The 25,376-nt window shown below is 33.3% G+C and overlaps 1 protein-coding gene across 2 annotated transcripts; it reads right to left on the bottom strand.

The window, feature by feature from the left end:
- Positions 1-1,646: 1,646 nt before the first annotated feature.
- LOC117335582 (zinc transporter ZIP14-like) lies at positions 1,647-24,682 on the bottom strand. 2 transcript variants are annotated; one of them, XR_004534455.1, is made up of 10 exons: positions 23,804-23,967; positions 22,313-22,582; positions 21,391-21,574; positions 20,991-21,160; positions 19,588-19,722; positions 18,746-18,952; positions 15,348-15,540; positions 14,565-14,752; positions 5,388-12,412; positions 1,647-4,742 (listed from the first exon to the last, which is right to left on the bottom strand). XR_004534455.1 is itself a non-coding variant. In XM_033895676.1 (9 exons), the coding sequence occupies exons 2-9, from the start codon at positions 22,568-22,570 to the stop codon at positions 12,257-12,259; spliced, it is 1,491 nt and encodes a 496-aa protein (XP_033751567.1). In that variant the 5' UTR covers positions 22,571-22,582; positions 24,157-24,682; the 3' UTR covers positions 6,218-12,256. The 2 variants fall into 2 exon arrangements, 1 of the variants encoding a protein (XP_033751567.1); XM_033895676.1 differs by lacking the exons at positions 1,647-4,742; positions 23,804-23,967 and adding an exon at positions 24,157-24,682 and having other exon boundaries at positions 6,218-12,412.
- Between the last annotated feature and the right edge of the window lie 694 nt (positions 24,683-25,376).

Raw genomic sequence — 25,376 nt, 5'->3', positions numbered from 1 at the left:
ACGAGTTGTTAGATGAGGGGCGTGGATACAATAGTGGTAACGGAGTATACGTAGTCCCGCAGAGTGGTGTGTATGTCTTCACGTGGTCCATTACGTCAGCTCCACACAGTACGCGTACAGACGTATACACCCATTTAATGGTCAATGGCTCGCCAGTTAGTGCCATAGATTCAGATGCAGACGAGCACAACTACGGAAGTTCGACTGGTCTTGTTGTCGTGAAATGTTCATATGGTGACCATGTCTTCATACGCACAGATTCCGCCGGGACAATTATAAGCCATCAACATGCAAAGTCGACATTTTCTGGATGGCTTTTGATCTGAACACTTAATTGCTTCTACGGTAGCACTAAGAGAGTTTGACATCTAAATGCAACCTAATTCAAGACTCGTTCCTGGTTAATAGCTTTCAATAAGTGTTCAAAAAAAATTATCTCAAAGTAAAATTTCTTGTATTTAATCAATCAACAATGCATTGTATCTCATTATAACTTATAATAATAGTTCGTTTTGAAATACTGAAGTACATTACAGATGATTAATTCATAAAACATTTGCTTGTGGGATGGTCAGGCAGCCATCTTGGGTTTCGACAATGAACAGTTGCAATTGGTACCGCTGTTTCTAACGAAGCACTGAATGTCTTTCTGAAACTTTATGTGTAGGTTGATTCGACAAATGAAGTTTGTTATCTCTATTTCTTGAGAAGTACTACAAGGATTTTTCTCATACTTAAAGAGGCTTACCCGCAGACGGACCGGTAAACGGCACATCTCCGATCACTAAATAAACTTCAGTACACGTTTCTATGTGACAAAATTAGAGGCTTTCCGACTTTATTTCTTGAAAACAATTACAGAATATGTATTTAAAAGACGTTTTAAAACTCAACCTGAGAGGGAAATGTATGGAATATAACGGCAAATCTTCTTTGTAAATCGCCGCTGCCTTTGAAGTTATCACTGTGCACGTGCTTGTTTCTTTGATGTGTCAATCAAATTAGACTCCACTTTATAGCGGGGACTTATTGCGGGTTGCGATTAAATAAATAATATTAAAAAAAGAGGTTTTAATATCACTTTTCAGCGCTTTATAAGGAAAATAAAATGAAAAACTCAACAATTCCAACAATCTGTCATGTGTAAAAAATCTTTTTCTATTAGCCAATTTTTCTGATCTCTCTGCGGGCAAGCCTCTTTAATGAGTAGATGTTTTGGGGTTTTTGGGATTTTAAGTTGAATATAGACATCGCTATGTCCCAGAACCGAAGGGGTAGGCGCGGACCTACGTCACAAAAAAATAATTGTCAGATAAAAAAAATAGTCAAGGATATGTAGTCGTGGGACGGGTCATACACGGGAGAGGCTTCTTTTTTTATCTTTTTTTTTTTATCTGACAATTATTTTTTGTGACGTAGCTAGGTATGCGCCTACCCGTGTCCCAGAAGTACTGTGGAAGGCCTTTTCTCGAACTACTAGTCTCAAACTGCCAGTCATTTTGTTTTCTGGCTCAGGCTCCAAATCAAATGTACACAATTAGTACTAGTGTTACCAGAATTACACTCACAGCATGTCCGTGTCACATGTGCTTAAAATAATTTAAATACATAACCAATAATTCCAAACAATAAATAAAACATAAACAAGTAATTAACCAATATTTTTTTATTCATAAAACATCAAGACAACTGTCAAAATGGACCGTCTCTTGTAAATCAACATCTACCAGTGCTGCAGATGACTAGTATATTACAGTGGAGTGGTGACATCACTACTACCGTCAGTCGGCTAACAGCACGTGCACATGTCAGTCACATTTGCGTATAAGGCATTGCTGTCAATGACAACACCAAATACTGAAATAGGAAACAATACCAAAGGGAAAACATATGTCAACCATTTCCTTTCATTCATTCTGTTTTTTCCTTTATTTCAAAATCTAAACTTCTTTCTTTCGTTCTCTTTTTCATTTATTTCAAAATCTATACTTCTTTCTTCTGTTTTTCATTTATTTTAAAAAATCTATACTTCTTTCTTTCGTTCTGTTTTTCATTTATTTACAAAATCTATACTTCTTTCTTTCGTTCAATGTTTTTCATTTATTTCAAAATCTATACTTTATTTCGTTGTTTTTCATTTATTTCCTTTAATTAATCTGTACTTCTTTCTTTCATTCAATGTTCTTCCTTTATTTCAAAATCTATACTTTCTTTCATTGAGTTCTATTTTTCCTTTATTTCAAAACCTGCACTTCTTTTTTCATTCAAGGTCTTGCCTTCAGAAAACCATGTTAAAAGACACATTAATCGAACCACAGACTTGTATAAAATAATAAATGTCCATGATCGAACCCTTTTAAAGCTAAATGTGCTCATTCTACTTTGTGTCTCCAGAGGTATGTTGTTAGTATAAATCAGTATATATCCGTCCTTAGAAATCAAAAAGCATTACAAAATCTCCACAACAAAACATTCAAACCCACAACAATTGTCTTGTGATTGGTATACAAATATGGCGATCACACAGTCGTGTAACAACTGTTGATTCTGTCAGACATATCTTATTGCTGTGCTGATTTATAGATACAGACCTGGGTTTTTGTTTTTTGATTTTTTTCAAACACAACCATATATGATTGATGTATTATGTTTGTTTTGATATTGTATTGTTCTACAAGGCTACAGAATCACTGTAGTTAGGATATCAAATGTTTTGGAAGGTATGTAGTACAGAGCTATAGGCAAGCTTGGGAACAGCACCTGGTATTTCCATGTGCAGTAGACATATGTAAGTACTAGTATATTAGAATCCAGTGCAAAAGGCACAAATATGTTATAATATCATCAGCGTGGTATACAAATATATATGTGTATGTTTGACATACATATGTAGGAAATATATATACACAGTGTATTGCATATACATGTATATATACCAAATATTGAAACAACATATGGTTTTGTATATTCATTTGCGAAGACCTAGCTAGCAGACATGATCCTGGCGTCTCATTTCACCTCACGAAAAGCACAACAAAGCAAAATGGCTATTAAAATTATGGTCTGTATCTACAAAATTTACAGAAACCCTCACAATGTGAATATCTCATTTCAAACACTAAATGTTTCAAACTATACTTTTCCATATTATCATACAATCCATTTTATTACTCTTGCATAATTCCAATTTCTACACTTTGTGTGAATCATGGCATTGCCAGTACCTCCAAAATTGCATCTAATGCATCTAAACAAAACATTCAATTGCCACTGCAAAATTAATACATGTACAAATATTATTAAGGAATCAGGTTTGTCAAAGATACTTTCCCTACTGCCTGAATTTGTATTTAAATTCCCTTAAACAGTACTTTTACTACATAGTTACACTATTGCAAAAAGGCAAAAAGAATAATAAATTTGTGTACACCTTAAGACCAAATTTGAATTAAATGGAATTTGACATTTTACCAAACCCAATGATCAAACTGTCATTAAACAGGAAGTTGATTTTGCCTCATTCAGTTACAATATCTAGCAAAAAAGTACATATCTAGAAAAACTGTTTTTATCACACTGTCCAGAAAACCCAAGCAGTTGTCAATTCAATTACTTTACCAAATAGCACCTATGTCAATAGACCCATCAGTTTCGTACAATTCATCACATGTGTAAGGATCTCGACAATCTATAAATTTCGACAATCTATAAATAGTAACATATTACGTACACGTTGCATTAATTAGCTTTATCAATATCCTCACAATGAAATACAAAATTATTTCTACCAAGATTATACATTGAGATTCATTTAGTGCCATCATTTATTTATATCTATCTTATATAATATAGAAACGACCATCAACATTACATTACCACAGCCGGGGTAAATTATTTTATATCAGAGTCCACACGACCCTTTCATACATGTACATATATAACCTTTTGTATCAACCTGAAATACTACAATAGTTACCATTACCCTCCAATCAGATCATGTATAGACATCCAAGATATATGCATCTACATAATGTATATTAGCAATTGAGGCAAGTTCTTCTAAGAATACTGTAAATTTTTCATTGAAAGGGGTGACAAATTTGATAGTTTTTTTTTTTTTTAATTAATGGAAAATCCTTAATTTTTATATTCAAATTTTGAAACATTAAACATATATTTTTTCTTAAAAATCTTTTCAATCCGGTGAAAATGTTTTATTTTAATTTCTTACAATCTGAATGGCTAAAATCTGCTTTGCTGAATTTGACGAAGTCGTGGACTTTTGTCAAAGCCAAATTTCTGATATAATATGTAACCAGTAAATATTGGCCTTGGGATAGCTTGTCGAAGTTAATACATTGTTTTTATCATTATGATTAGCACACCATTAAATATTCTTGCAATTATGTTAGAATATAACATTTGACTTATAAGGGGTTTTTTTAACATAAAAGTTTTAAACACCATATTCCATCATTCGGTGGACACATTGTCATTTAAAATGTCACATTAACGGTCAAGTCTTTCACACATGATCTACTATAATGAGACTCGTACAATCAAACAATTACTAACCTTCTTTGATGTTACTTCAATAACTTATCAACCTTCAAATGGTTGAGACCCTGGGTTTAAAGATAACCATCTTCATAAGGTTGAGGAACAATTGCATCTATCTCAAATGAAATCAATAATGATCTACATGCATTAATTGAGAATGAATGATGTATATGTGTTGAATACTTAGGTAGCAGTGTACAGTAAAAATGCCCAATTCTGAAAAATATGGCACATGTCTTAGATATGTAAACATTGCCAGTTAACCCTACATATAACCTCTAATAAAGTATATATATTTGTAATCTGTACAACATTTGCAATTTTAATACAGCTCTAAAGGGTAAGTAAACTAATATTTTCTGTGATTTTTAGAGCTGTGAATACCATGGTAACAGCTTAAAAAATGCTCAAAAATTGCAAAATATTATGATATTTGACCCAAAATGACACAATTCTCTACACAATTTTTTTTTCTGAAACCTATTTAAAATTAAATATCTCTATCCCAAAGACAGAATTAATCTTGTTTTGACATATGTTGTAAATTAAGTTTTTCCGCTATTTCACCTTTTCTGTGGGCTTCCATTTTTTCGCTGTAGGCAAAACTAAATTTCCTGTGTAAACACACTTTAGGAAAATCCGGAACCAATTTATTAATGTTTGTTTTACCAAATGTGAAGCCTATATGTACTACTTCATACTGAATATACCAATTATAGTGTACATTTATTTTTTCATTTTTTATGCATATCATAATACAGGAGTTACATGTATTTGCTTAACAAAAAAATTGCCCATGGCCAGGCTGTCCTACTGTAGTGTGCTACCTTACACATTTCCATGAGATCACAGAAGCTGACATACAATTACTGTAACACCTTACGGATTCACCCACTAAATACATATACTATTATACAATTGATTCTGTACTGACACAATTACACCAATAACAAAATATTAAATGATTCAAAACAATTTGAATATATGGCAAGGGAAAAAATCTACAAATATATCAACACAAATTGCAATTCTTGGTCTTAGTTCTGTATACAATAATACATTAACATTGGTATGTGATTGTTACTATAGTGATATGATTGTACAAAAGTTTAATGATAGATATCGCTATCATTGAAGAGAAACATATATCCCATAACTGACCTGTTCTAACATGTCATACGGCCTTATTATAAATATAAGACACGTACATGTCGTAATAACACTCCTGTGATGTCAAATATACTTCATGACGTCACCATGAATCTGTGTATGCCACAATGGTCTGCAGCGAAAATTGTACCATCCAAGATGAAATCTGTCTGTTTTATATATAAATTTGAAAGTTTTGAATTATCTTTCCATAAATACAAGTTTTGTGATAAACAGAATCTTACACTTGTGGCCAAGTAATATGGAATTTATTAAACTCATTAAATGATTGTATAACATCGAATTATTGAACTTGATTAATAAATCCGTATTGCATAGCCAATCATGTGTGATCCGCTATGAGCTATATTCATTCTTCATTACACCTGTCTGGTATTTGGACCATGCACTCATGTTAATTGAAGTCTAGTAGACAAACAAGGCTACTTTGGCATGGTTGACTCATTCTTTTACTTAAATGAACAAAATATATGGGTTTTTTTTTTTATATATATTGCTTTTTCAATGACTTCAATTTTTTCAATTAACAAGTATTTTATATAATTCAAGAACAGATTCTTTTAAGCTTCCATAAATGAAGGTGGATCAAAAATATCCTTGGCCGAAATACTTCCATAAAAGTTCAAATTAAATCAAATCAATAGTGAAGCAAGCCTGCCCTTCTACACCAGCTTGAGATTGTCAGAGCACAGGTAGCTTTAGTAGGATAAATGCAGTACATGTATCAACGAGATATATCATATCATACAATCATAAACATAAAAATACACAAAAAGTCACTAATCCAGTTTAAATATATTTCAGCTAGAATGTACGAGTTTATAAAGTCCTATGTCATGGAATAATAAAAAAATCCCAATTATAAATTATAAATAATTCTTATCCAATGGTTACAAAACGTGAATAGCTTCAAAATATTGTAATAAAAAATATTAATAACAGATCAATATTTATGGAGGTTATATAAATAAGTTGTCATCTTTACAAACTTATTTTAATGCCTCCTTTAAATGATACTGTTTAATTGTGCAATAAGAAAAACAAGGCAACAGTTTAGAATAAAAGCAAACCTTGCAGTGAGATTCGTAATAAAATATATGTTTAACACTGGCATTGTATTGTCACTAGATGAGGCTTATCAAGTCCAGTGTTATTAATTTTCAATAATTACAAATGGTGAATAGGCTTGCGCATCGATAGCGGCCGCCCTCGTTACGCACTTGTCAAAGTATAACTGTACAGTCACTGCGGTAAATTATGATTTTATGCAAAACAGTCAAAGAAATATATATTAATGATGAGTTTGTCAATTCATAAAAATAAAAGTCTAAATATTTTGATAAGTACAGCTGTATTGTAAAACATGTTGATTTCAGTATTTAATTTCCGAACTATTTTGTTTACTGTCTGTCATCAATGACAACATGGCAGCGCCATCTAGTAACTTATCTATTCTTAAATTAGCCCTAACCCCTCGTGTAAATGTTAAGTGCTGAATTTATACTAAAATCAGTCCCCACTCCTCGTATAAAAGTTTAGTGCTGTATTTATACTAAAATCAGTCCCCACTCCTTGTGTAAAAGTTTAGTGCTGTATTTATACTAAAATCAGTCCCCACTCCTCGTGTAAAAGTTTAGTGCTGTATTTATACTAAAATCAGTCCCCACTCCTCGTGTAAAAGTTTAGTGCTGTATTTATACTAAAATCAGTCCCCACTCCTCGTGTAAAAGTTTAGTGCTGTATTTATACTAAAATCAGTCCCCACTCCTCGTGTAAATGTTAATTAAGTGCTGTATTTATACTAAAATCAGTCCCCACCCCTGGTGTTAAAGTTTAGTACCACATTTATCCACAGATTAGCCCCCTCCTCTTGTGTAAAATTCAGTCTGTATTTATCCTCAAATAAGCCCCTCCCCTCATGTAAACCACTCGTGTAAAGATTAAGTATTAAAAGCTCGGAGAGGGCTTATTTGTGAGCCACTGTTAGCTTACCATTTTAAAATTGATGAATCTGCGAAACTGAAGTGGGTTTATTTGTGGTCATGCAGGAGCTTATTTGTGGATAAAACGGTACTGGTACAACAAACATTATTTCATTGCAAAAACATTGGGTGAGTTGATCATTACTGAAACACTCTACAGTAAAGAATTACCAAAGTTGACATGTTTCAGAGGTTAGGGAAGGAGCAGTGATTAGTGATATCAATCTTAGTATTGGCAACAGAACTGGTAAGTCTATGACTTTTTATTAAGGCACAGAATATGGAACATATAATCATTAATATATATATATAGCATTGCTTGCCAGGGTAGGGAGTGTCCAACTAGGCACCTACAAGCTTTCTCCCCTGCATCATGTTACAAAAGATGCACAACTACTATTCCAAGTGGTTTATAATAGGTGGGACAATACAACACAATATGGAATTGGTTATATAAAAGTCTGTATACTCAATTCAATGGTTCTCTTTTACCATACAGTGGGTGGGTGGGGGGGGTGGGTAACAGATTTATCTTTGATCTTGCTCCATTTCTTCTGAAAATGACCATTCTCATAAAAGTACCTGAACTTGAAGTAAAACTTCCAACAAAGAACAGAAATAACCAGTAAAATTCCACCCAGCATTGGAACCAATGTATAAGCTTTATCAGCTATGTACCATAAGTCTAATCTGATGATGACAGAAACAAATTTTGTGACATGGTATCTTAAAGCTAGAATAGAAGAATGAATTTGATGAATGTTGTTATAGGTTAAAGTTTACAACAAAAATTATGTATTTTTCACAGAAATTTTGGAATGTGCCTTGATTTACTGTAAATCACCTTACCTTATACGTATCTGCTTTGTGAATTATATTTAATTCCTTAACAAAGACAGAAAAATCCCAGGTCAATTTATGGCCTTGCGCTAGTAGATTTGGTCTGTGGACAAAGATATAAATTGGTGACTATATGCATGCCTCATAGGGAAGCACAAAGTTTCTTGTATTTTAACGTTTGAATTCACATCATTGACAGCAAAATAGATTTAATGTGGTTAGAAGTCAAGATTAAGCTTGTGAAAATGTTCCTTAAAACTATTAAAATGACCCAACACTGAATCATTTCATTATAATTAGCTACCATCAATAAAAAGAAAAGTAAACAAATGAAAAAAAAGAAAAGAAAACTTTTCTCTGTTAAACAAAAAATAATTTTTAACTTAGTAAAACTGCTGCATAATTAATCATGAAAGCTCAAAAGTTGAATTGTAGAAAAAAACAAACCTGACTATTTAAAATAAAACAATTACAAAGGTATAATATTTCGGTAAAACTTGGTATCTATATACACAAGATCAATATTTTTGCCCAGTGAGATCTAGCTGTATTTCTGACCACAAGCAAAATTTTGGTATATTTTCCCCACGTGTGAGATCTGTATTTTGTCCACATGTGAGATCTGTATTTTGTCTACATGTGAGATCTGTATTTTGTCCACATGTCAGATCTGTATTTTGTCCACATGTGAGATCTGTATTTTCCCCAGGTGTGAGATCTGCATTTTGTCTACATGTGAGATCTGTATTTTGTCTACATGTGAGATCTGTATTTTCCCCACGTGTGAGATCTGTATTTTGTCTACATGTGAGATCTGTATTTTGTCTACATGTGAGATCTGTATTTTGTCCACATGTGAGATCTGTATTTTGTCCACATGTGAGATCTGTATTTTGTCCAATGTGAGATCTGTGTTTCTCCCAGATGTGAGATCTGTATTTTGTGTACATGTGAGATCTGTATTTTGTGTACATGTGAGATCTGTATTTTGTGTACATGTGAGATCTGTATTTTGTCCACATGTGAGATCTGTATTTTGTCCACATGTGAGATCTGTATTTTGTCCAATGTGAGATCTGTGTTTCTCCCAGATGTGAGATCTGTATTTTGTGTACATGTGAGATCTGTATTTTGTCCACATGTGAGATCTGTATTTTGTCCACATGTGAGATCTGTATTTTGTCCACATGTGAGATCTGTATTTTGTCCACATGTGAGATCTGTATTTTGTCCACATGTGAGATCTGTATTTTGTCCAATGTGAGATCTGTGTTTCTCCCAGATGTGAGATCTGTATTTTGTGTACATGTGAGATCTGTGTTTCTCCCAGATGTGAGATCTGTATTTTGTCCAATGTGAGATCTGTGTTTCTCCCAGATGTGAGATCTGTATTTTGTCTAGATGCAAGATCTGTATTTTGTCTACATGTGAAATCTGTATTTTGTCTACATGCGAGATCTAGCTGTATTTTTGCCCACATAGAAGATCTGTATTTTTGTCCATGATCATACCCCACTATTAAAATAATATATAAATATTTACATTTTGTGTACACTGGGAAAATTTATACAGAGACCAAGGAAAACCAATTGCTTTTTTTCCACTAAGCCAAAAAAACTTAATATTAGCTTAGTGTCTAAATTGATGCCAAACCAATTGTTCCATCAGTGAATTCATGAAAGTTTGACATCATAACAAGACTTTAAGCATTCTTACTGACACACTGTAATCTCCTACTCCTCATGACTGACCTTGGCCAATGAATGATCTTTATCATATATCAGGGGTACATAACACTGTTAATGAATTCCCTCCATTATTCTATTGCTGTACATTACATGACTTAGTAGTCATCTTAGTGTTTTTAATGTATCACTTAATTATGATTTTATGCTAATTGAAATTTGTGTATGCTATTTCCTATACTGGCAAATATCGTGATTGGCTAATTGATCATTGTAAAACAAATTCTTATAATGATGAGGAGTTAACTTTTAACACTCCAACTTAAGCAGGCTAATACAAATCTAGTGCATTTTTTTTAATTTTATTTTTAAAATTGTTCGATGATTTTTTACAATCACAATATCCCTATTGAAACATATGCAGTAGAAATATTTGCCAGTCCTAAGAACAGGAATAGACACTCTTTGTCTAAAATGATAGAAACAAAACCATAAAAAAAAAATAGAAAAAAAAATCCAAATTTGTGTAATAACCTAAAAATGCTTATTTAAACTGTGAAAAAAATTCTTTGAAATATATTAACAACAAAATTTAAAGAAACAACTATCTAGTATTACATATAAATTATACAGACACAAGTAAGTAAACAATAACACATAAAAAAATTGTCACGCCCACTTTGGAATATTTGGTTATACACTGCCATCCATAAGGCTCCAATACAATTTGTATAATATGATAACATTATCATTGAAGGGTTGATTGGCCATGCATCTTTATAAAAACAATCATACATTTTCAGAAAATTTCGGAAAATTAGTCCTCCCTTGACCCACATGAAACTTCATCAAGATCAGTTATACTCTTGAGGAATTGCCATTGTCACAGACAAATGAATACCCCCAGTAATCTTCCAGGAACTGGAAGTGAAAAGTTAAAAGTTTCTGATTCACTTATAATACTTCAACAAGTCAAAAGAGTGTGTATAGATTTTTATGGATGGTAGTGTATGGACATTCCATGATCAATTTTACATACCAGGTATTTTTTCAAATCTATATATCTTAAAACTTCCCATTCAAATGCATACCAGGAAAAAACCTTTAATAACTGTGATAAAAAAAAACTTAAATTTTTTACCCTCTTTTACTAAGTACTCCCAATACTGATATGTACATGCATAATTAATACTAAGACACAGTTATAAATTGTCCTACAACATTTGAATTAAGGGTTCATTATCAGGTAAATCTAGTATAAATATACATGTATCAGTTTACCTATTCAGTTTAAAACTTAAGTTAAAACATTGTAAATTTAAGTCCGGTTTTCACAGAAACAAACCTCAAGATGAATCAATGAATTAAAAAAAAAACTTATATGGTTTTGTTTTCACCTTCAAAATTGTAATTAAGGAGATATTGTTTTCTTCGTACCAATATTAATTACCTGCCGATTTTCAACATACAAATTTCTCACGTAATATTCAAGGTAAAAGAAACTTTGTTATGTTTTTTTCAAAAACAATAGTTATACATTCTGTATGTATGAATTGCATTAGCCAATTTTTTTAAGAGGAAAAATTTTAGATCACATGCCTTTAAAGTCCAAAAACATGTTTTTTAAATACAAGTGATTCTGTTGATTTTTCTTTTAATTTGGATATTTGTAAAGAGCAACAATGTATAGAATCAAATGATCCTGATACCTGTGTTTTAATAGTTTTTAGATTTTGTTCAGGGCTCAAGAAATTTTTAATTTGTTACCGGGTAATATCTACTCTGAAAATATATGTCTAGCTATAGAATAAAATAATCTGGCTATTACCCTATGTAATTATATACAATTCGAAAAAAGCAGTAATTGATTAATCAATGAATTTAATTCTAGAAATTTAAATTTCATTAGCCAGTGAATCTTTTTTCTCTCTTTTTTTGCGTAATTGTATTTTATAATGAAGCAAATTTTGATTTACATTTTAGCCCAGAATTTAAGTGTAAGCTACTGTGTCATGCTCCTTATTGCTCAAAATTAATTTCTGATCCGTATAAAGTCATCAAGAGTATGATGACAAATCCAAGAATCATGCCAACATTCTGGAGTAGAAATATCCGCGCAGTCCCAATAATCCTCTTGTTTTCTTTGTTCTCCGCTTCACTGTTCATCTCCGGCATCTGTGGGAGAACAAATCAACGCATGTTGTCACAAGTCTGCCATAACACGGAAGGTTTATTGAGACATTGAAATTTTAAAACAACTTTCCCTGCATTTCAACTTTATGTCCATTAGAGAAGCTGTAAAGATCTTAATCAATTTCTAAAAATCTGAGGGTATAATTCCAAAATACTGGTACATTCAAAACAATACAACTCAATTTACATTGTGGATTAAGGACAAATATATCATAGGTTTGGTCAGAACAACACCAATACTTTCTGAGAAATGCAAAACTTTTGAAGTCCAGTTCCCCAAAATCCCCAATTTCCAGTCACGGGACAATACAATCTGTATGATATTCCACAAATCATGAGTGTGTTGAGATGTCCACTACTTTATCTAACAATATACCAAGTTGGACTTGGATCTTCTGAGCGAGGGATCTCAACACAAAACATTTAAGTGGAATACTGACGACAACTCTGGACCATAAAGTAACTCCATAGTCTTGCTTTCACAATTTTTCATCACAAGTGCAATAAAAAGCATCCCGAACAAATTCAAATTTTAAACAATATTTATGAAATTATTTGTGTGTTTTTTTTCATACTTTCAAATTTTAAACAATACATTTTGTATTTATGAAATTATTTGTGTATTTTTTTTTTTTTTTGAATTTGCTAGATTCCTAATAAAATGAAAACTTCCTAAAAAGTATGATGAATCTTTTTTCTGTCACCACTGACTTTTTTATCGAGATACATAATTTCTTGCATACTTTTGATTAGGAAGAGAAAGCTCTATCTCACACAGAGATGCAGTGATAATGACCAATAAGACATCATTGTACTGTTTCTGAGGCATTATACAACTGCAGTGAATTTGGAATCCTTCCATTTCAACATTTGGATTGTGGCTGACAAGAAGCACATAAATGTCAAACAAGACAAAAAAGTCTGTAGTAGGAGAAATTCTCAAAGAACTAACAACCAGCCAAGTTTATGTGTGTAGTGGTTCATCTACTAGCTGAAGTAGAGAAATGTTATTTCTGACCAAATTTGTTACTTTGAATAATCAAACCTCAAACTGGCTGAATGCCAAACACTTACACTTAGGTTAAAATATCCCTGCCCATAACTTAGGTTAAAATATCCCTGCCCATAACTTAGGTTAAAATATCCCTGCCCACAGGACAGACTCATGTTAGATTTTATAAAAGTTCCGTGTAGAATATATCTCAGATGACTGCAAGCCCTCTTTGACATTCAGTACAATTATTATGATGCCATAAACAGATAACATTATTACATTATGACGTCATGACTGAAAACCAGCCAGCCAGTATTATTTGTGTACGATGGCAATCTTTTGTAGGTAACTGACATTGCCCTGTGAACAAGGGAATTATTATAGAATGGACTCGAACCTTGACCTAGATGTTTTAACAGCTACCTGTCCACCGGCGTTCAGCCTAGTCAAGTTTTGTCACATTCCTCCATCATTCAACATTGTCTTTGACCCCTAAGACACACACAAGACCTTAAGCCACCTCTGTGGGTATTTAGTTGGGTGCCAAATGTAACAGGAGAGGAAAAATGCAACTACCAGACCGGCACTCTAACCCAGGACCTCCGAACTCAAGATAAATGCTCTAAACATTTGAGATACTTGCCACCAGCGTTCAGCCCAGTCCAGATTATCTACAAATGGTTCTTTTAACTGATGTGTATATCAATACACAAAATAATTCTATTACACATGATCTATACAATTTGCTGCTCTGTCAGAAACCAGTTTGTGTATGCTTTTTATAAAGCTTGCTATTTGAAGAGTTGCATTGTTAGACTTGTGATTCAGCAAATAATCAAAGATTTCATGACAATTGATCTTAACTTCCCTTGTACGTATGCGGGATGTGCGGATACATGCATGTGTGATTTTGGATAATTTACATATGGATATTTTGGTTCAGATTTTACCTTGGCAAATCATTGTTTCTAGCCCAAATTCTACACCCATGTCAAGAATATCCATTAATGGGCCATTAAAAAATACTAAATAAATCTCAATCCAAAGTGCATCTAAACTTAAGATAGATAATTTCATAAACATATAAGTGAGCTGGCTACTATTACTCATCACTCATTAGTCCATGTATCCACTACTTACCATATCGACAAGTGAGATGTAGAGGAACATTCCTCCAGCTATAGCAAAGATCCAGTCATGTGCAGTCGTGTTTTCCCCCAACAGAGTACCCACTATCAGGCCGAGGTAGCACATGCATGCAGACAGGAAGTTGTACATCAGGGCCTTCTTCATGCTCATTCCCGCATTGATTAATATAGCGAAGTCTCCTACAATATATCAGAATGGATATTAGTAAAGTCAAACAGGATTGCTACATAGAGCGAGACAAATTTTCAGCTTGCTGTGTCAGAAATGCACATTTCACTAACAGTAATTTGTGTTTCTTTGAAAGCCGAGAAACAGACCTGTCTGTACTATTGTGGTTGTGTCCTTGGGAAAGACACTTTACCCTAATTGCTCAGGATGGCATGCGACAGGCCTCCCTTATTTTGTTCAATAAGGTGGTCACCAACTACTACAAGGAGACGCACCTCAAAATGACCCAGGCTGTTCATGGGGTGATAAACCCAGCGAACAAACCAACAAACAAACTAGTAGTGAAGTTTTGACCTCACCATATCCAATTTGTTTGAAATAATTCAATAATATTTGCATACTTCAGAGCTTGCTTATGATAATTAGTGGAAGATTCCAAAAGATTTGACACACAAGATTAGTGCATAGGGTCATTTTGAAGTGAATGTATAAACTTAAAACCACGACACCTGTTCATTTCTATTTGTAAGACCAAACCAGGTAAATAATTTAACTTCTCTGCTCCGATACTATCACAACCCACCAGCCTGTATGAGGGATAATTACCTAGCTCATGTGGAAGCTCCTCACAAATGATGGCTAGAGATATGCTGATGCCCGCCAGAATACTCTCTGTAAAAGCAGCTCCGATGGACAAACCGTCTATAAAGTTATGGATTCCATCGCCGAATATGATCATCCACGCCACAGTGGCAATTGGACGTTCAGCATGAGCTGTTCCGCCATTCTGAGGTTTTATCTGGATTAAACAATTTTATCAGTGATTTATAAATGTTGAGACATATATTACAAACATATGTTTTATAATATACATGTAGTTCCTGAAAATGTACAATAATGAACTTTTTACTATATTCTAGATCTGTAATGACTCAATTTGGTTTCATAAATCTGTTTACTGTTAACAAGGATACCACCAAAACACCAGAAACTCAAATCTTAAATCCAAGTTAAAAATAATCCTAAATAAACAGCTATTGAAAATATCTTGTTAAAGATTTTTAATCAATTTATATGTTTTCATTTCAAGATCGAATGTCTAATTTTCTTTTGTCCACAGCAGCGCAAAATAATCAGTGGGTCATGAAAAAACTTTCGAGATATTGCATGTTTTCAAGGTAACCAGCCATGTTTTTAAAATTATTTTTACTGTCAGAACTGAATTTCTACATCAGGTTGTGTAGGGTTTTCGAGCTATCAGAGTTCTAGATAACAAAGTGTACATGAATTAAGAACTGTGATCACATTGCCATGTAAAGTGTACGTAAATTAAGAACTGTGATCACACTGCCATGTAAAGTTTACGTAAATTAAGAGCTGTGATCACACTGTCATGTAAAGTTTACGTAAATTAAGAACTGTGATCACACTGCCATGTAAAGTGTACATAAATTAAGAGCTGTGATCACACTGCCATGTAAAGTGTACGTAAATTAAGAACTGTGATCACATTGCCATGTAAAGTGTACATAAATTAAGAGCTGTGATCACACTGTCATGTAAAGTTTACGTAAATTAAGAACTGTGATCACACTTGCCATGTAAAGTGTACATAAATTAAGAGCTGTGATCACACTGCCATGTAAAGTGTACGTAAATTAAGAGCTGTGATCACACTGCCATGTAAAGTGTACATAAATTAAGAGCTGTGATCACATTGCCATGTAAAGTTTACGTAAATTAAGAACTGTGATCACATTGCCATGTAAAGTGTACATAAATTAAGAGCTGTGATCACACTGCCATGTAAAGTTTACGTAAATTAAGAGCTGTGATCACATTGCCATGTAAAGTTTACGTAAATTAAGAACTGTGATCACACCGCCATGTAAAGTGTACATAAATTAAGAGCTGTGATCACACTGTCATGTAAAGTTTACGTAAATTAAGAGCTGTGATCACACTGCCATGTGAAGTGTACATAAATTAAGAGCTGTGATCACATTGCCATGTAAAGTGTACATAAATTAAGAGCTGTGATCACACTGCCATGTAAAGTTTACGTAAATTAAGAACTGTTATCACACCGCCATGTAAAGTGTACATAAATTAAGAGCTGTGATCACACTGTCATGTAAAGTTTACGTAAATTAAGAACTGTGATCACACTGCCATGTAAAGTGGACATAAATTAAGAGCTGTGATCACACTGCCATGTAAAGTGTACGTAAATTAAGAGCTGTGATCACACTGCCATGTAAAGTGTACGTAAATTAAGAGCTGTGATCACATTGCCATGTAAAGTGTACATAAATTAAGAGCTGTGATCACACTGCCATGTAAAGTGGACATAAATTAAGAGCTGTGATCACACTGCCATGTAAAGTGTACATAAATTAAGAACTGTGATCACATTGCCATGTAAAGTGTACGTAAATTAAGAGTTGTGATCACACTGCCATGTAAAGTGTGCGTAAATTAAGAACTGTGATCACACTGCCATGTAAAGTGTACGTAAATTAAGAACTGTGATCACACTGCCATGTAAAGTTTACGTAAATTAAGAACTGTGATCACACTGCCATGTAAAGTTTACGTAAATTAAGAACTGTGATCACACTGCCATGTAAAGTTTACGTAAATTAAGAGTTGTGATCACATTGCCATGTAAAGCGTACGTATATTAAGAACTGTGATCACACTGCCATGTAAAGTGTACATAAATTAAGAGCTGTGATCACACTGCCATGTAAAGTGTACATAAATTAAGAGCTGTGATCACATTGCCATGTAAAGTGGACATAAATTAAGAACTGTGATCACACTGCCATGTAAAGTTTACGTAAATTAAGAACTGTGATCACACTGCCATGTAAAGTTTACGTAAATTAAGAGTTGTGATCACATTGCCATGTAAAGCGTACGTATATTAAGAACTGTGATCACACTGCCATGTAAAGTGTACATAAATTAAGAGCTGTGATCACACTGCCATGTAAAGTGTACATAAATTAAGAGCTGTGATCACATTGCCATGTAAAGTGGACATAAATTAAGAGCTGTGATCACACTGCCATGTAAAGTGTACATAAATTAAGAACTGTGATCACATTGCCATGTAAAGTGTACGTAAATTAAGAGTTGTGATCACACTGCCATGTAAAGTGTACGTAAACTAAGAGCTGTGATCACACTGCCATGTAAAGTGTACATAAATTAAGAGTTGTGATCACACTGCCATGTAAACTGTACGTAAATTAAGAGCTGTGATCACACTGCCATGTAAAGTGTACATAAATTAAGAACTGTGATCACACTGTCATGTAAAGTTTACGTAAATTAAGAACTGTGATCACACTGCCATGTAAAGTGTACGTAAATTAAGAGCTGTGATCACACTGCCATGTAAAGTGTACGTAAATTAAGAACTGTGATCACACTGCCATGTAAAGTGTACGTAAATTAAGAACTGTGATCACACTGCCATGTAAAGTTTACGTAAATTAAGAGCTGTGATCACACTGCCATGTAAAGTGTACGTAAATTAAGAACTGTGATCACACTGCCATGTAAAGTTTACGTAAATTAAGAGTTGTGATCACATTGCCATGTAAACTGTACGTAAATTAAGAGCTGTGATCACACTGCCATGTAAAGTTTACGTAAATTAAGAGCTGTGATCACACTGCCATGTAAAGTTTACGTAAATTAAGAGCTGTGATCACACTGCCATGTAAAGTGTACGTAAATTAAGAACTGTGATCACACTGCCATGTAAAGTGGACATGAATTAAGAGTTGTGATCACATTGCCATGTAAAGTGTACGTAAATTAAGAACTGTCATCACACTGCCATGTAATGTTAGATGTAGCAAATAGAAAACTTTCTCTCTTATACTGTGATTTATCATTTCTACAACTCTTATCCAAATTAGAAAGGAAATCTGTTGGTTTATATAGATATAGGTGAAGGTAGGGTAGATGTACAGGACGTCCTACACTACCTCAATGACATTGATAGACAGAACGTTATCCTGGGAGCTGTCATCCGTGAGTGGCGTCTCACTGTTGGATGTTGGCAGACCTGTGGGTAGGTTCTTGGGGTTTTTGTAACGCTGGGTCGTTGTGATAGGCGTTTTCGACTTGATGGAAGAGTACATATCTTCGTCGTCATCAGCACCATCAGACTGGTATCTATTCTTGTTCCTTCTCTGTAATCATCAGAAAATATTCATCCATAAATAATAAAATCTACACTACTGGTACTTTAAAGACATGTGAATGAATACACAGGTACATGAATGAGAGAAGAGTTTTTATGACTCGTGTCTTGACCAGGCTTTGAACTCATGATCTTCTGCACCTTATCGCCTTGCAAGCCTTACAAGAAATACCTTCAGCATATACCACTGCACCACATCCATGTTCTTAATATATACATGTATATATATTTTAGAAGATTCAGTATCTGTTACGACATTAATCATGCATATATATAATGGTAATTGATTTTTGTTTCCTGCATAATTGTGTCATAACTGCTTAAAACAATATGAACTATTACAATTTCCTAATTCTTCAAATAGACTGAATTATCTCCCTTGTCCCAACTGTGGGTTATGTTTCTATATATACTACATTCTGATCAGGCCTTCTTCATCACTCTACCCAAAATGTCAGGTAAAGGTTCCAGGTAGAATGAATGTGACAGATTATAAAAATCTATTACTGCACTGCAGCACTTGAAATGTTCTTGTCTCTTGTAGAATATGATGAAACAGCTAGTTGTAAATTATTCAAAAAGCATCATATTTACAGATACAGCCAAGACATTTTGTGTGCACACCTCTCTCCATCCCAGGATCATCTTGAGGAAGCGTTCAATGAGGAAGAAGAGATAGATTCCACCAAGGACTGTCGTAGTTTTCCACACATAGTTCCAGCTGACTTCATGATCGTTTATGTACATCAGTCCCAGCGCCTGAGTTAAAAATTAATTTCTGGGTACCACATGTTCAAAAGATAATTAATTTCTGGGTACCACAGTGACATGTTCAAAAGATAATTAATTTCTGGGTACCACATGTTCAAAAGATAATCAATTTCTGGGTACCACATGTTCAAAAGATAATTAATTTTTGGGTACCACATGTTCAAAAGATAATTAGTTTCTGGGTACCACAGTGACATGTTCAAAAGATAATCAATTTCTGGGTACCACATGTTCAAAAGATAATTAATTTTTGGGTACCACATGTTCAAAAGATAATTAGTTTCTGGGTACCACATGTTCAAAAGATAATCAATTTCTGGGTACCACATGTTCAAAAGATAATTAATTTTTGGGTACCACATGTTCAAAAGATAATTAATTTCTGGGTACCACATGTTCAAAAGATAATTAATTTCTGGGTACCACATGCACAGTGACATGTTCAAAAGATAATGTGTAATTATAAACAATAAAATTTCCTTCCAAACATCAATGTTATGTTAGATTATAGTCATACCAAAATCCTATAAGAAAATGCTTCTGGTTCCAGTTTCACCAATATTACTTAACTTAATTAAATTCTGTAACTTACAATTTTCCAGTGGTAAGTATTACAGAACTTGAGGTACTTTTTTAGGCTGCTTAATTGAGATTTTCTCTTAGATTCTCAAATGCTTTCCCATGCAAAATCTTAATCTAAGGAATTTAATCAAGTTAAGAAATGTTGATGAAACCAGGGCTTGCATTACTTTCTTTTGCGGTTTAAATTTGAAGCTGAAGTATTATGGTTCCATACATAACATACATGTGTACAACCATAAAAACTACAAATGTTTATAAACCATGTTACCATTTTCCATGAATATCATAATACCCAGTAGACTCTTGAGAGTATGTTTTTGATTCCCCAAAATGATATCTGACTCTTGGGACTGAAGGGACATGTCAACATGTTTTGATACTTCAGATTTCTGGGAAATAGTAATTAACTTCCGAAATTGCTAAAAGTCAAAGATCAACAGGATGCCCTGATACCATACTGATTGGAAAGTAAACAAGCAAATCAAATCGTGTTGAATTAGACAGCTTACAAATAACAAATTTCATAAAATATTTTCAATATCTTGTTTTCATTCTGTTATCTAATTACACTTATAAAAAATCTGTTATTTAAATTGATGGTTTTAGAAATTTTCACTTGGATGTAAAAACTGTTTTATTATCCAAAGGTCTGGTATTGAAAATCCACAGCCTACCTCTGGTATGAGCACAAGGAGTCCATTGGCAGCCAGACAACCAACAGCCAAACCGATCATGAAAATCAGAAGCTGTTTATACACAGTCTTTTTCATAAAGGGCAGAACCATAGCCCCAGCAAGGGAACAAATGTTGATGATTGTAACAAATAAAAATCCATAGCCCCATGCTGAAATTAAAAGAAAAATTTATATTAAACCTTATTCTGAAAAACATTTACAGGCACAACGATACAAATTAAAATCTGAACCCCAACAAATCCATACCCTCAAAACTGAAATTCATAAAGAAACAATTATGGTTAATAAAAATTTGGCCATTGAATAAATTAACTATGACTAGGAAGTCTTCAACAATATGAATAAAATTTGGAGTCCTATATCTTATCATATTACCAACCTTTTAACATTTGTGGTTTGCCTTCGTGGCTTTCTCCAGTACCCTCCTTCAAAGGCATACTATTACAAGATTTGGCTTGGAGAATGTTGGAAAGGAAGGGAGACAACTGTTGTAGGTCATCTTGTGAGATTGTTGAGGTGGAATTCAAGTCATGAAGATGAAGAATATCTTGAAATGTCAGGCACTTATTGAAATAAACACAAAATACAATGAATATGGTGATTGATTTAATTTCTATCACACTTTTTGGTACGTATATTTGATTGTGTGTTATCACAAAAATATCTTCCCTGTGTATACAGCAAAGTTAATTTTTATACTATAATGTTTTGGAATTTTAATATTTTTCCAATGGTAAAAGCATGGAAGTGTTATATTTCACTTATGTATCCATTCTCTTTTATTAAACACTGTAATGCAAGTCTGTATGAAGATATTTTTTTTAATAATTACTGAAAAAATGTTATACCAATGTACCGAAATGTAAATAACTTTACATGATATTATTTTGCATTTACATGGTATTATCATGTGTGTGCATGGTATGCTTATGTATGTACATTGTTTAATTATTATGTATGTATACGGTATCATCATGTATGTATACGTACATGGTACTGTAATTTAATTAGTCATGTTTTATTTATGTTGAACTACATGTACATGTGGTTCCATATAATTAAAACTTCTTTTGAGATTTGATCATAACTGTTACATATTGTACCTATTGTATAAAAAATTGATACAAATTAAATTATGAAAAATAAGAATTATATTAAACAACCAAAAATGTTGCTAATCATCACTTTGTCCATTAATATCCTTTACTAGTATGTATGCTGAATAATTCCAAGAGAAGGGCTCACATTAAAACAAAGCCTTGTATAATGCATATATGTACAGTACATACTTATATAATTACCTTGTTGAGTATACAGTCTGTAGTATTGTCACCTTGATGGAGACACTGGTCCGTGACATTCCCAGGACCGAAATGTATCCACTCAGACATGACCTGATACACATCACTGGCTGTCATACTGCCTTGTTTGTTCTTGGCTTCCTGTTCCAACTCAGTGAAAATATTTGAAATGTTTCTCTCACATTCTGTAGCTCTTCCACCCTGAAGAGCTGTGACAAGAAGCACCACCAAAATCAATCCTAATTTAGCTGTCAGCATTGTTGTGTCTCACTGAAACAGCACATAAAAAAGATGTAATATTTAAGAATTTACATAAAATAATTGTAAATAAAAATGATAAGCTATAATCAGGTGCAATTAATTACGTCTACAATGTGTCAAATAAAGGTAAATTGTTTTGCATGTGTCAATATGTCAATTATGATCAAAGCAAGATGAAGTAATAAAGCTGCTGATGAAAGAAACGCTTTAAAGTAAAATGTTTTCAAAAACACTGGATAGATTGACTCATCATAACAATAGTAATTTGGTATCCTGGATGATAATCCAATATCAGGGACTTTAAGTTACATCACTACTGCTGATAGTAAATATTCTGTAATACCAAATATAGAATAAAGCAATACATCAAGACAAACTTATGATATATAATGGACACAGACATTGTTATACCTTTATATCCATATACAATTAATATCAATATATAGTTACACATAAAATAAAATACTAGTAAATGAATTGTAACTTCTGGTAACAAAAAATCTTTGGAATTAGGACAACAGGAACATGCATGTATGGTTTATTGGTTGGCAGAGATTAATCTCGAATTTAGGGGAAACTATCTATTATTTTTGGACAAACGGGGAAATCAGATCTGAAAAGGGGGAATGTAAAAAATTACAAAATTTCAGCTTTGTACCTTAAAAACAAACTTTCAAAGTGAAAACAGTAAATGATGAATTAATTAGGAAAGTAAATCCAGAGACCTATATACTATAGGTCTCTGGTAAATCTAGAGGATTTTGAGATGTAATTGTCAAAAAATGAGGGAAATACAATATTTCAGTGAAGTCTAAGGGGAAAAATGGAACAAAAATCATGTCCTGATTTAAGTTGGATTTCAACAACTACGATGAAAGTATATTACAATATAAACATTTAAAATGTGTATGAACCGATAGATTGAAGCCTTTTGAAGAGATCGGTACGTAGTAGGATTATGTACTGTACGTAGGTTGAGATTTTGTATGGAAATAATAAGTTTGAAGTTTTCCCTTGTCTTTTTTTATATATAAGCTTAGGTATTTCTGGCTTGTTTTTTAATATAAGTCATAAGACTAGACATGCACCTTTGATTTCTGTGTATGTGTGTATCTTGTGAGTAGCTACAATATATATTATATACATTTTATACAGTTATACGATACAAATTAGAAAATTTCTCTTGTCCGTCAAACAAGCACTTGCTCTAAATATTCATTGTATACGTACATTCAATCCGTGGTGGAGTCATCCATGAATGCGTGTTTATCTTTACCCACATACGAGTACAAGTCCCCGATAAAAAAACTTTGTCAGCTGTTAAATTACCACAGCTGTCCATACATTATTACCATGCCCAGAGAAAATGTATTCCCTGTCGCAATAAATCTGTCATGTCATTTGTTACACACTGAGAGAAACTGACAGGGTCACTTTGGCAAAACCACATGTATGATGTACACGTGTGAACTTGTAGACGGGGGTTTTTTTGCGTTCGATCATATTCTGTGTAACGTGTCAGAAATTTGACAGAAATGATCAATTCTGACAATATAAGGACGGATAGTTTTGTGTGTGTTTACCTGTTGTGTGTAATACTCCGAGTATATATACTCCTCTGCTGAGTAGAAGCTAAGGACACCTTCAGACGACAGACACAAAATATCGAATGAAAAATAACCCGGAACCGGAACGTTGTGACTAAAGCGCAACACGAAATCGGTGAGTACGATATGGTACGTATCATGAAACTTACATGTAGCCTACTACTAGTACCTGGGAATATAACAGCTACATAAAAAATAAATTTAAACATTTGCACAAAATTTGTTTTGACTGTTAGTCACCAATCATTCTTGACATAACTGAAAGCATTCTATTTTTTCGACTGCAGCTGTTCAGCAAATTATTATTTTTCAAATAATGCCTGAGAATTTCAGTTCTAATCAGTTTCAGTAAACAGCATAAAAAGTTAAAGTACATGTAGCTAGAAATCGTGAATGTGGATTGGCGTACCTACCCATTGTTTTATTACTCATCTATAATGTTTTGCATAAATTGATGTTGAATATGAAAGTATCATATCAAAACAATAAATGTTGTTCTTTAAGTTTCTCATTGTCTGGTTTTAATTTTTACTGTGTGAAAATTTCTAGTCATTAATCGATTATAAAAATTGATATGTACAGAGAAATTGAGAAATAAAAGTTTACTATTACAGTGAAATATATGCTATACCCTAACCCTCTGACTAGACCCTAAAGGTCAATCTGGATATTTATTCGTCTATTCCGGCCTTAGGTAGTGGAAGATTATATTAGCCATCCGTACCATCGTATCATTTCCGATAAGTTGGAATTAAATCCCACTGGTAGAAGTTGAAACGAAATTTAGAATACATGTAATTTTCGAAAAGTCATGGACTGTTTAATCATGTTAAAATGACCGCTTTGACTACCATGTCTAACGTTTGACGTTGTCGAAAATAATAATACCCTTATAAGCTTCCCTCTTCAAACTCCTCGCCAATTTGTGGCACCGACTAGTCGAACTGGAGGAGAATTTTCCAAGCTTGTTTTTCGAGATGGAGACCATGGCGAATCACTTCATTCAAGCAAGTTACTGAGAAGATTTTTTTTAATGGACGTTGCTTAGGAAAACCATGATTGCACAATCAAGATACTAAAATGACCACCGTGAGAACCATATCGAACTTCTGTCGGCACCGAATTCCGTTCCTTAACAACCCAACAAGTTTTCAGTTTAATGCACCATACTACTGGTCGAACTGGAGATGTTTAAA

This window comes from Pecten maximus, chromosome 10, assembly GCF_902652985.1.
Source record: "Pecten maximus chromosome 10, xPecMax1.1, whole genome shotgun sequence".
NCBI lineage: Eukaryota > Metazoa > Mollusca > Bivalvia > Pectinida > Pectinidae > Pecten > Pecten maximus.
Note: the sequence above shows the minus strand (reverse complement) of the source record. Positions and strands in the feature narration are given on the sequence as shown.

Excerpts from the sequence above, each read along its gene's own strand:
- LOC117335582 (XM_033895676.1), bottom strand. The coding sequence starts at position 22,570 with ATGCTGACAGCTAAATTAGGATTGATTTTGGTGGTGCTTCTTGTCACA. Across the intron at positions 21,575-22,312 it reads CAGACTGTATACTCAACAAG|TGCCTGACATTTCAAGATAT; the intron begins GTAATTATATAA and ends TATTTCAATAAG. Across the intron at positions 14,753-15,347 it reads GGAGCTTCCACATGAGCTAG|GAGACTTCGCTATATTAATC; the intron begins GTAATTATCCCT and ends GATATATTGTAG.